The following is a 13,505-nucleotide window of genomic DNA, read 5'->3' as shown; positions in this document are numbered from 1 at the left end:
AAACATTGAGCTACATTTCACTTTCATCCTCAAGTTGTACATTTTGTATTTTTTCTTGCCTAGCTTGCTCCTTTTCAATATAAATCTTCACAAGAGTCAACACCAGTAACGACAGGACAGAGTCTATACTAGTGTGTTTTGAGATTTCCCTTGCCAGTACAATTAATCCAAAATTCTTCACTTTTTGAAGGTAGACTTTTTGAAAAAGGGTAAAAAGCAGCAACATTCTTCACCAGAATATCACAAAGGACAATCTTAGGCAACATGCTAAGATTCTTCTCCTCTGAAATCTCTTGAACCAGGCCTCCACAGTTCAAATCACCCTGTGGTGGTTTGAAAGAAAATGGTTTCCACAGGGAGGGGGACTATTAGGAGGTGTGGCTTTGTTGGAGTATGTGTGGCCTTGTTGGAGGAAGTTTGGGGAGAGCTTTGAGGTCTCCTTTGCTCAAACTGTGATCAGAGTGACATACAGTTACTTCTGCTACCATCGGATCAAGATGTAGAACGCTCAGCTCCTTCTCCAGCACCGTGTCTGCCTGCATGTTGCCATGTCCCACCATGGTGATAATGGACTAAATCTCTGAAACTGTAAGCCAGCCCCAGTTAAATGTTTTCATATATAAGATTTACTGTGGCCATAGTATCTCTTCACAGCAATAGAAACCCTAAGACATACCCTCAGCACCACTGTCTTCCATGTTCCTACGAGTATGGCCCATTAAGCCCCACTAAAAGCATTCAGCTGCCTTTCTAATCCATACTCATGAAGTCCACAGTTCTGAACAAAGCTGCGGTCAGACCTATCACAACTATACCTCAGTTCCTGCTACCAGCATCTGTCTTAGTGTCTTAGAGTTTCTCCTTTACCAGTTTTGATATGCACTCACTTGTCTGTATATAAGAGAATGTGTGTACAAGCTTTGCCGTTATCTTTTTAATCATGTTTTATGTTTTATATTAAAATCGATGGTAAATTTTGAGATAATTTTTGTATAGGGCAAGGCTAATTTTTGACTTATGAATATTCATTAATTGAAGTGCCATTTGTTTAAAACACTATACTCTTAAGATGTAGAAAAATCTTGCTTTTGTCTACTAATCATGCTAAGTTTGTGAGTGAGTATTTGATGGGCTAGGATCAAACACAGGACTTCATACATAAAAAAAGATTTCATTAAATCTTAGAGATGATTTATGGGAAGAGTTGGCATTTTTTTTCCTCTTTTTTTATTACTTTATAAATAATACCAATCAAAATTCCCACTTTCTCCCCTCCTCCCACTTCCCTCCCACTCCCCCACCCCATCCTTCCCCCCACTCCCCTCCAGTCCTAAAAGAGGGCAATCTGTTCCTTTGGTTACAGTAGGTATCTTAGCCTAGTTTTATGTTTGGGACCACAGTTTTCTTTTTATTAACTTAGTATCAAATTATAGCATTAGCTGTATTTACAACATTTGATTTCAGTATAAAGAATTGTTGGGGCTGGAGAGATGGCTCTGGTTAAGAGCACTGATTGCTCTTCCAGAGGATTTGGGTTCAATTCCCAGCATCCACATACATGACAGCTCACAACTGTCTGAAGATCTAGTTCCAGGGTATCTGACACCTTCACACCAAAGCACATAAAATAAAGTTAAATAAACCATAAAAACTTTTTTTTTAAAGAATTGTTTAGAAGTTTGGGGTTTTTATGTTAAGAAAAAAAAAGAATTGATCAGCAAAAGGTGAGAGACCTTCTCTCAATTGGAACACTCTTTACTGTGTGGTAACTATGGATAGGCTTCTGGGTAGTGGTGGCGCATGCCTTTAATCCCAGCACTCGAGAGGCAGAGGCAGGCCGGTCTCTGTGAGTTCGAGGCCAGCCTGGTCTACAAGAGCTAGTTCCAGGACAGAAACCAAAGCTACAGAGAAACCTTGTCTCCAAAAACCAAAAAAAAAAAAAAAAAAAAAGATGGCTAGGCCTTTGCCTTCCATCTGTCTTCTACCCTTCCCAGATCCCCTTGCTGCTGCTAATTTGCTCTTTTTGATAGGTGTTAACTGAAATACATAAAAGAAAATTAAAATCCATGCAGCCCCACCACCAAATAATAAAGCTGATTACCATTCTTGAGCTTTAGTGCATATTTTATATAGTTTTTTTCTTTTTCTTATGTTAAATGGTTTGTATTATTAGTAATTCCCTAATTTGTATTAGTAATGCCTGCTTCTTCATTAATATTACCTGTAACACTTAAATATGTACAAGGATTTATCAGTTTTGTTATAGTCCTTGGATTTAACCAAACTAGACTCTTGAGAAGTGATTCGCGGGACATTTTATTTAAAAAAAATCTTAGAAATATTAATGACTTTGAGAAATTTTTTAAAGATTAATAAAACAGAAACTCGGGTTATAAACAAACACTTAACTTATCTAAATCTCTTTATCTAATTATTCAATTTTGACTTTTTCCTAGCCATTCCACCCTATGGTGAATCTGGACTGTTCTCGGGATTTCCGGCCATTTCTTTGTGCACTCTATGCCCCTATCTGTATGGAATATGGACACGTCACACTTCCCTGTCGTAGGCTGTGTCAGCGTGCCTATAGCGAGTGTTCAAAACTCATGGAGATGTTTGGTGTTCCTTGGCCTGAAGATATGGAATGCAGTAGGTATGGGTCATTTTTCATGCTGATGTGTGTTTTCTCTTTAATCTATTTTAAAGAGTAGGGTTGTTGGCGTTTTTATTTTTTTTTATTTTTATTTTTTTTGGTTTTTCGAGACAGGGTTTCTCTGTGGCTTTGTTGTTGGCGTTTTTAAATGTATGGATGTGTATACAAATGTTGAGCACGGTTTCATTGTCTTATTTTTCATAAGAATTGGGAAGAAGTAAATGAAAATGATAGGAAAAAGGAATTTCTGTGAAGAAATGGAAAAGAATTAAGAATTATATAAGTAGGACATTTGATTGATTTTCTTTTCTACCTTTAAAATACTTTTCTGGTTTTTTTTTTTTAAAGATTTATTTTGTTTACAGTGTTCTGTCTGTATGTGTGCCTGCAGGTCAGAAGAGGGCACCAGATTTCATTACAGATGGTTGTGAGCCACCATGTAGTTGCTGGGAATTGAACTCAGGACCTCTGGAAGAACAATCAGTGCTCTTAACCTCTGAGCCATCTCTCCAGCCCTACTTTTCTGTTTTTTAGAAGTAATGACAGCCGGGCGATGGTGGTGCACGCCTTTAATCCTAGCACTCGGGAGGCAGAGGCAGGCGGATCTCTGTGAATTTGAGACCAGCCTGGTCTACAGAGCTAGTTCCAGGACAGGCTCCAAAGCCACAGAGAAACCCTGTCTCGAAATACCAAAAAAAAAAAAAAAAAAAGAAGTAATGACATTCATGAAAAATTAGAAGCCAGACAGTGGTGGTGTACACCTTTAATTCCAGCACTTGGGAAACAGAGGCAGGTAGATCTTAAGGCCAGCCTGGTCTACAGAATGAGTTCCAGGACAGCCAGGACTATGGAGAGAAACCCTGTCTAAACCAAAACAAACAAAAAGAAAATATAGATTAGAAAAGAATTACTCATGACTACCATTATAACAGCTTAAATGCCTTTGATATAGATGTGCTGATGTCTAAGGCTGTTGTGTCAATTTTGTTTCTTTGATTTTTTTTATCACACATTAACACCCAGTTGAGAAAATTTTGGGTGCTTTTCAAATCTTATCTAACACACAGACTGTGAGCTATTACAGAAGATTTAAAGATTTGTTTAGCAGTCATTTCTATAGTGCTGTAGGAATGAGCACTAGTAATAGTAATAGTATAGTATGTTATATAACATACCTTTTATTTTCTGAAATATTTCAGTAATGCAGAATAATAAGGGAATATTTATGTATTCATAATGATCTGCCTTTTTGCTGTCTCGGTATTTTGTAACGTTTGTCTTCAGATCTTCTTTTATTTATTATTTATTTTTAGTTTTTTGAGACAGGGTTTCTCTGTAGCTTTGGAGCCTATCCTAGAACTAGCTCTTGTAGACCAGGCTGGCCTCGAACTCACAAAGATCTGCCTGTCTCTGTCTCCTGAGTGCTAGGATTAAAGTCGTGCGCCACCACCGCCCGGCATTCTTTTATTTATTTATTTTTTTACATTTTTTTATTGATATTTATTGAGCTCCCCTCCCTGGCTCTTCCCTATCCCCTAGAATCCTCCCCAAGGTCCCCATGCTCCCAATTTACTCAGGAGATCTTGTCTTTTTCTACTTTCTACTTCCCATGTAGATTAGATCTATGTAAGTCTCTCTTAGTGTCCTCATTGTTGTCTAAATTCTCTGGGATTGTGGTTTGTAGGCTGACTTTCTTTGCTTTATGTTTAAAAACCACCTGTGTGAGAGTACATGTGTTAATTGTCTTTCTGTGTCTGGGTTACCTCACTCAAAATAATGTTTTCTAGCTTCATCCATTTGCCTGCAAAATTCAAGCTGGTTGGTTGGTTATTTATTTATTTATTTATTTATTTATTTATTTATTTATTTATATATTTATTTCTGCTGTGTGGTACTCCATTGTGTAAATGTACCACATTTTCCTTATCCATTCTTCGGTCGAAGGGCATTTAGGTTGTTTCCAGGTTTTGGCTATGACACACAAAGCTGTTATGAACATAGTTGAGCACATGTCCTTGTGGCACGAGTGAGCTCAATACCAAAGTGGTATTACTGGATCTTGAGAAAGGTGGTTTCCTAATTTTCTGAGAAATCGCCACACTGACATCCAAAGGGGCTGTACCAGCTTGTATTCCCACCAGAAGTGTTCCCTTTTCCCCACAACCTCTCCAGCATAAGTTGTCATCAGTGTTTTTGGTCTTGGCGTGTAAGATGGAATCTCAGAGTTGTTTTGATTTGCATTTCTCTAATGACTAAGGATGTTGAACATTTATTAAGTGTCTTTCAGCAATTTTAGATTCCTCTGTTGAGAGTCCTCTGTTTAGGTCTGTACTCCATTTTTTTTAATTGGGTTATGTGATCTTTTGGTGTCCAATTTCTTGAGTTCTTTGTATATTTTGGAGATCAGCCCTCTGTCTGATATGGGGTTAGTGAAGATCTTTTCCCATTCTGTATGCTGTCGTTTTGTCTTGTTGACTGTGTCCTTTGCTTTACAGAAGCTTTTCAGTTTTAGGAGGTCCCATTTATTAATTGTTTCTCTCAGTGTCTGTGCTGCTGGGGTTATATTTAGGAAGTGGTCTCCTGTGCCAATGCATTCAAGTGTACTTCCCACTTTCTCTTCTATAAGGTTCAGTGTGGCTGGCTTTATGTTGAGGTCTTTGAGCCATTTGGACTTGAGTTTTGTGCATGGTGATAGATATGGGTCTATTTTCATTCTTCTACATGTTGATATCCAGTTATGCCAGCACCACTTGTTAAACATGCTTTCTTTTTTCCATTTGATTTTTTTTTTGCTTCTTTATCAATGATCAAGTGTTCAAAGATGTGTGAATTGATATTCAGGTCTTCTATTAAGTTCCATTGGTCCTCCTGTCCTTATGCCAATACCAGGCTGTTTTCAGTACTGTAGCTCTGTAGTAGAGTTTGAAGTCAAGGACTATGATGCCTCCAGAAGTTCTTTTATTGTACAGGATTGTTTTGGTTATCCTGGGTTTTTTTGCTTTTCCATATGAAGTTGAGTACTGTTTTTTTTGACGTCTTTGAAGAATTTTTCTGGAATTTTGATGGGCATTGCATTGAATATGTAGATTGCTTTTGGTAAGATTGCCATTTTTACTATGTTAATTCTGCCTACCCAAGAGCATGGGAGATCTTTCCACTTTCTGGTGTCTTCTTCAATTTCTTTCTTCAAAGATTTAAAGTTCTTGTCATGCGGTCTCCACTTGTTTGGTTAGAGTTACTCTGAGATATTTTATGCTATTTGTGGCTATTGTGAAGGGTGTTATTCTCTGGTTTCTTCCTCAGCCCTTTTATCATCTGTGTACAGAAGGGCTACTGATTTTTTTTTGAGTTAATCTTGTATCAGATCTTCTTTTAAGAAATAAAACACTGTAGATACAAGATGAGCTTGGTGGCATATGCTTATAATCCCAGCATTTGGGAAGCTGAAGTAGGAGGATTGTGAGTTTGAGGCCAGCCTAGGCTACATATTGAGACCCAGTCTAGAGGGTAGGGTGGGGTTGGGGGCTCTATAGTACAGCTGTGTATTTTGTTGGTCCTTGTCTTGCTCACATTCCTTTTTTTCTCCCCAGGGTGAGGTAAATATCATGGTAAATTAATTATTAATTATGCACATGTTTGGTTTTATATATTACACATACACATGCGTGCATATGTGTGTTTGGTTCATTTTTTTTTTTTTTGGTTTTTCGAGACAGGGTTTCTCTGGCTTTGGAGCCTGTCCTGGAACTAGCTCTGTAGACCAGGGTGGTCTCGAACTCACAGAGATCCGCCTGCCTCTGCCTCCCGAGTGCTAGGATTAAAGGCGTTCGTCACCATCGCCCGGCTGGTTCATTTTTTTAAATAACCGATTAAAAGTAATACCTGATGTTTAATTGTGTTAATATCTGAAAAGTACTTAGCTGTCTTCCTATTGATAATCATGTAGGTTACTCCATGGTTTTCATTAGACTATTCAGTTCTCCTTCAAAGTACTTTTGAGTGTAATCTGGCAGTATCTGATAGAGGAATATACCATGTCCTCGAATAACAGAAGGACTAGGAAGCGAAAGGGCAAACTCTCCCTGAAGTCAAATCCATGAGGGCCTTGCCTTCGTAACTGATACTACCACAGTGAGGACTTAAGTCCCAACACATGAGATTTGGGGGCATTCAGACCATAGGACTCACTCCTCAATTTCATGGACATCCTTGGTTTCTTCCTCAGCCTCTTTATGTTTTTCATCATTTAGTATAAACTTTGTTACCTCTCACTTGGAATAATACTTTTGTTGATAATTTCACTTTATTTTTTTCTTTGTACTTAATCATATCTCCAAATGGACTGCTGTAACCCATTTCTTTTTTTTTTCTTTTTTGGATTTTTCTAGACAGGGTTTCTCCGTAGCTTTTGGTAACCCATTTCTTATAAACTAATTATGCTGTGTATTTAATTGTCAAATCATACTTATTCTTTTTGTTATTTGTAGCTACTTGTCCTGGTAAAGAAATTTTCTCTTTTTACCCTCAGCAGCTTTGCTGATAGAAGTTTAGACCCATAAGAACAGGGACTTTGTTCTATTTGCTGCTTGTCTTCAGCATCTAGAGGAGTCTGACACACTGAAGACACTCAATATTTGTTGAATTTATGCCTGTTAAATAAATATATTCATGTAACTCAGCCTGAGTAATCTAAGAAATCTAAGAGGTAGCAGAAAGTAATTCAAGCTGAGCAAAAATGCATGCAAGAAGATCAGTTGGAACATGGCTAATGCATTTAAAAAATAAGTTAAAAGCAGAGCCAGGTGAAGTAGTGATAATGGGATGAAGCTGAAGGTAGTTAGAGACAGCAGCTGAGTTCAAAATAATTGGATATAGGGACTGAGTTCATGAAAGCTGAACAAAGATAACTTTTAGAGGAGAAAATAAAAGAAATTGTAGACATGTTGAAATTGAGATATTTGAGACCAATTTAAGAGTTAAGATTCTGGTTCTGGCATTTACTTAAACCTATATTTATTTATTTCCCTAATCATCAGCTTGCCCTCCTGTCCTTGTGTGTTTAGAACATCATTTCTGGGCTGTGGTGCTCTACTCTGTCAAACCAGTCAGTCTTGTTTCTTTGTTGGATCCTCTTCTCATGTGTCCCTTGTGTTACGGTTCTTCACAGAGTTCGTTCTTGCTTTCTTTGGTACTTCTCTGGAGTCTCACAAAGCAAATCTCAGCAAAATAGGAAAATTGAAATAGTAGCTTGTATTCTATTTGATTACAATGATTAAAGCTAGAAATCAGCACCTAGAGAAACTATGAAATACACAGACCCGTGCATATTAAACAATAACACACTCTAAAATGATGACTGGGTCGTTGAAGAAACTAAGAAGAATTTTTTTTGGGGGGGGGGGGGTTGTTGTTGTTGTTGTTGGGTTTTTTTTGTTTTTTTGTTTTTTTGAGACAGGATCTCTCTGTGTAACCCTGGCTGTCCTGGATCTCACAAAGACCCACCTGTCTCTGCCTCCGGAATGTTGGGATTAAAGGTGTGCATGACTGCCCGGCAAGAAGGAAAAATTTTTAATAGAGTTAAATGAAAATATAATACACAAGATATAATGAAAGGAGTCCTAAGAGGGACATTGATAGCTTTCTGAAATATGATTTGTGGTGACCCGTACATAGAATTTTCCTTTTAAAATGTTCTTAATTTTCTGCACATTTGTGTTTGGAAGTAAATGAACTACAGAATACAGTGGGCTGAAGAGAAGTTGTCAGGATAGTGGGAAAGCTTGGTGACATTAAAGCCTTGAAATGCTCTTTAGTTACCCATAACATAAGCAGAGACTGGGCTAGGGGCATCCAGAGTGCTTGCTCAGCATTCATAAAAGCCCTGGGTTCTAATCCCAGCATTTCCTCCCCTGAAGATATTTAGAGAGTGCACACAAGATTTAAAAGTCATCTGTGAGGTTGTTTATTACTAATCTAGCTCACAACACCTTGGACCATGCATTTAAGGAAGATTTTTAAATCTTAAGTTCAAACTTTTATCTGCTGTTCTTTTGATACAAATAGTTACAGACAGACACACACGCATTTCACATTTGGAAACCATAAAGACTGTACTAAATAAATATTCCGTATATATGTTGTTTATCATTGATGGCTGATTTGACTGTTTTAATGGTAAAACAAATTTAATTTAAGACTGTCACTTAAAATCTGTTTGAAGCCTCCCCACAATATGCCATTTTCTTTGTTGTTGTTGAATATGTTTTTAAATATATAATTTATTTTTATTTTATGTTCATTTGTGTTTTGCCTGTGTGTATGTCTGTTTGATGGTGTCAGAACTCTAGAACTAGAGTTACAGACAGTTGTGAGTTGCCATGTGGGTGCTGGAAATTGAACCTGGGTCCTCTGGAAGTGCAGCCGGTGCTCTATAAACTACTGAGCCATCTCTCCAGCCCCTCATTTTCTTGATTTTTATTTACCACAAGTGGTAGGAATAGTTGAGGTCACAGGTACTAAATTTAGAATTTGAAATTGTTAAGTAACGTCTGGCAGACTTACATGAAAGTAAATGGTTATCATCTTTTATTTTTTAGGTTTCCGGATTGTGATGAGCCATATCCCCGACTTGTGGATTTGAATTTAGTTGGAGATCCAACTGAAGGTGCCCCAGTTGCAGTACAGAGGGATTATGGTTTTTGGTGTCCCCGAGAGTTGAAAATTGATCCTGATCTTGGCTATTCCTTTTTGCACGTGCGAGACTGTTCACCACCATGTCCCAATATGTACTTCAGGAGAGAAGAGCTGTCATTTGCTCGCTATTTCATAGGACTGATTTCAATCATTTGCCTCTCTGCCACCTTGTTTACTTTTTTAACCTTTTTGATTGATGTCACGAGATTCCGTTACCCTGAAAGACCTATCATATTTTATGCAGTCTGCTACATGATGGTGTCGTTAATTTTCTTCATTGGCTTTTTGCTTGAGGACCGAGTAGCCTGCAATGCATCTAGCCCTGCACAGTATAAGGCTTCCACAGTGACACAAGGATCTCACAATAAAGCCTGTACCATGCTTTTTATGGTACTCTATTTTTTCACTATGGCTGGCAGTGTATGGTGGGTAATTCTTACCATCACATGGTTTTTAGCAGCTGTGCCAAAGTGGGGTAGTGAAGCTATTGAGAAGAAAGCATTGCTATTTCATGCCAGTGCCTGGGGCATCCCTGGAACTCTAACTATCATCCTCTTAGCGATGAATAAAATTGAAGGTGACAATATTAGTGGCGTGTGTTTTGTCGGCCTCTACGATGTTGATGCGTTAAGATATTTTGTTCTCGCTCCCCTCTGCCTGTATGTGGTAGTTGGGGTTTCTCTCCTCTTAGCCGGCATTATATCCCTAAACAGAGTTCGGATTGAGATCCCATTAGAAAAGGAAAACCAAGATAAGTTAGTGAAGTTCATGATCCGGATTGGTGTTTTCAGCATTCTTTACCTTGTACCACTCTTGGTTGTAATTGGATGTTACTTTTACGAGCAAGCTTACCGTGGCATCTGGGAAACAACGTGGATACAGGAACGCTGCAGAGAATATCATATTCCATGTCCGTACCAGGTAAGGGAACCCTTGTTATAATTCTCAGAATGTGTGATAGTGAAAAGAGGATTGCTAAAAATAAGCAGTCGGATCTGTTGTTTTCTTTCCAGTTCTCTTAAGCATGTACATTAAAGTTTTAAAGTGAAGGCAGTAAGTATATTATAATAAATATATAACACATATATTTGCATAGACATTCATTTTAAAAGATGATTTACATTCCCATACTATGAGCTTAAAACAACTTATTTCCATAGAATGTTTATTGGTTCTTTGAAAGTCAAGGTTTATAGGGGAGAAAACTGTTTCAGCTCTGACAGAAGGGTCCTATTTTCTGTGGAAATTTCACTGGTCATCAGATTAGTAAGAATTTGAACAGTTTTGCAGAAAAAGCAGAATTCAGTTAATAAACTCCCTTGGGATTATTTTTTCTTGTTTGTATTCAGAATATTTTGTAATGTACTTTTGAATTTGAAGAGTCATAGAATCAGAATTTTTGATCTAGAAAGAAGTTTAAAGATGATTTACCTGGATTCTGTCCATGAATTAAATTTTCATATGTCTGTTTTGTTTGAATATTTGAAATACTTAATGACTTGCCCATGTTTGGTGTGTGACCAGCTGGTATTTAGTCTTAAGAGAGTAACTGAGAACAGCTCAGAGGACCTCATCCTCTAGATGGTGCCCAATCTTCTCCCTTTTAAAAGGAGTTTTCTTTTTCTTTTCTAATTTTTTAAGGTTTATTTATTTAATTTTATGTGTATTTGCCAGAGTATATTTATGTACACCACTTGTTTGCCTGGTGCCAGTGGAGTTCAGAAAACGGTGTCGGGTTCTCTGGAACTGGGTGTGTGGATGGTTGTGAGCAATCATGTAGGTGAGCAGTGAGTGTTCTCACTCAGCCCCTCAAAAGGCATTTTTGAAGTGTTCTGATGTTGTATCTGTCTTCTCCGCGCACCCGTCACCTCAGTGCTCCCCGACCTGTGGTCTCAGACCTCTAAACTATTGAAGCTCTCACATTTCAGACCAGAGGGCTTGGGTTCATGTAGCTTTCCTTCCTACTAGCCAGTGAACTCTTTGAGAGCAAGAGCTTTTCTTTTACTGAAAATAGATTCTATTTCCATACCATATATCCTGGTTAAGGTTTCTACTCCCTCTACTCTTCTCAGTTCCTCCCTTCTCTTTGGATCTACTCTCTTTCTGCCTCTCATTAGAAAAGAACAGGCTTTTAAGAGATAACACTCAAACATGACAGACTATAATAAGATAAAGCAAAAACTATCAAATTGAAGATGGACATGGAAATCTAACAGGAAGAAAAGAATCCCAGGAGCAGGCACCAAGAATCAGAGACCCACTCGTTCTTACACTGAGAAGTCCCATAAAATACTAATAGTTAGTAGCTCTAATATATATGCAGAGGACCTGGTGCAGACCCATGTAGACCCTGTGCTTGCTGCTTCAATCTCTGTGTGCTCATAAGCACTTTGCTTACTTGCTTCAGAGGGCCTTGTTCTGGTGTCCTCCATTCTCTCTGTCTCTTACAATCTTTCTACCTCTTCCTTGTGATTCCCTGAGCTCTGGGAGACAGGAAATTTGATGGAGACTGCCAATTTAGACTTCCTCTCTTCTACATAATGTCTGGCTGTGTCTCTACATCTGTTCCCATCTACTGCCGGTAGATATCTCTCTGATGATGACTTAATAAGGCACTGATCTATGAGTATAACAGAATACCATTAGGAATTGTTTTATTGATTCTTTGAGATCAGTAGTGTTTGGTTTCACCCTAGGTCTCTGGGCTATCTAGTGTCTGCTTCTTGGTTATTCACTCAGTGTTGGGTATGTAATCCTTCTTGTGGAGTGGGCCTTAAGTCAAATCAGACATTGGTTGGCTACTCCCACATGTTTTGTTTTAGCATATTTTGCAGTCAGTATAGATTGTAGATTTTGTGACTGGGTTGATGTCCATGTTTCTCTCTTCATTTTTTCTTACCACACTAAAGAGACTAGAACATAGGCTGCATGTAGGCATCAACTCAACCACTCCATGTTCAGTGATTTGTGTTGTTACTGTTTTTAATAGAATTGCTTTGAGTTTCTCTCGTTTAAGTTGATGTTGGCTACGGGCTTGCTGTAAATTGCCTTTATTAAGTTTAGGTATTCCCGTTGTATCCCTAGTCCTATTCCAGGACTTTTATCATGAAAGCATGTTGGATTTTGTCAAAGGCCTTCTCTGCATCTAAATGCAATCTGTCAGGTCTCTTAAACACTGTTAAAGCACTTCCTTTGTTCATGTATCTTTTCTTCCTATTAGACAATGAACTGTTTAAGAGAAAGAACTTTTTTTTTAAATGCATATTCTGTAAGTAAATGTAAGTAAGCACAGAAATAAAGAAGAAAGGATGTCTTAGAGAAATAATAACAGCAGTGCTGGGGTGAGGATAAGATTAGCATACAGTGCTCAAGAGTACACAGTGACATTTGACAGTTTCCTGTTTTCTTGTGGTTTGATGTTTTAAAACCAACCATTGTCCATTCACCAGCCATAAAACAACATATAATTGAGTACTAGGTAATATAGGGAAGCAATTGATAAGCATCAACCACGTTTTTTATTTACTTTTCAGTCTGAAAATTATATTAGGAGTTTTTAGTAAGCAAGTCTGATAAGAAATTCAATAGACGGTCAATTACTGTTTTTCCTCTAGCCTATAAATTATGGGTTTTAAAGATAGTAACTAATATTTCTTACAAAGATAAAAAGCATTGTTTGTACTGAATATACCACAAAGCAAATGAAGAACTGAAATTCTTGTCATCTGCTATGAGCACTGACTGTGTAAATATCATATTCATGTCCCCAACACTGCTGTTACATTTATTTAAAATGACCTCTCTTCTTCATCCATATACTCACATTCTTTGTAATTTCCCTTCCTGGTCTCTATAGGGTTTTTGTTGTTGTTGTTTGTTTTTACCCAAATCTGTGATTGTTGCATTGTAGGAAAAAGAATCTTCAACTCAAGTGGTTATTTTAATTTATATTCAAACATTTCTCCCCTTTATGTATATTAGACACAAAGGGTTTTTTTGTTGTTGCTGTTGTTGTTTTTTGTTTTGTTTTGTTTTTTTGGCCAGCTTTTATAGTACTACCTCAATTCCTTAGTGTTTACGTTCCCTTATTAGTAATAAGGTGATGCTCCTTACTGACCTTGTGGCTTCTCCCCTGTGACTTTGTCACTGCTCTGATAGG

The 13,505-nt window shown here is 37.7% G+C and overlaps 1 protein-coding gene across 3 annotated transcripts in view; it reads left to right on the top strand.

Annotated features, from left to right (window-relative positions):
* The window catches only part of Fzd3 (frizzled class receptor 3), a 70,421-nt gene that overhangs the window by 20,764 nt on the left and 36,152 nt on the right, over positions 1-13,505 (top strand). For all 3 annotated transcript variants that reach the window (XM_075950247.1, XM_075950249.1, XM_075950248.1), the window contains exons 3-4: positions 2,457-2,653; positions 9,250-10,267. In XM_075950247.1, the coding sequence (XP_075806362.1) occupies positions 2,457-2,653; positions 9,250-10,267 (1,215 nt within the window). The remainder of the gene's footprint in view (positions 1-2,456; positions 2,654-9,249; positions 10,268-13,505) is intronic.

This window comes from Microtus pennsylvanicus, chromosome 15, assembly GCF_037038515.1.
Source record: "Microtus pennsylvanicus isolate mMicPen1 chromosome 15, mMicPen1.hap1, whole genome shotgun sequence".
In the NCBI taxonomy this organism is placed as follows: domain Eukaryota; kingdom Metazoa; phylum Chordata; class Mammalia; order Rodentia; family Cricetidae; genus Microtus; species Microtus pennsylvanicus.
Note: the sequence above shows the minus strand (reverse complement) of the source record. Positions and strands in the feature narration are given on the sequence as shown.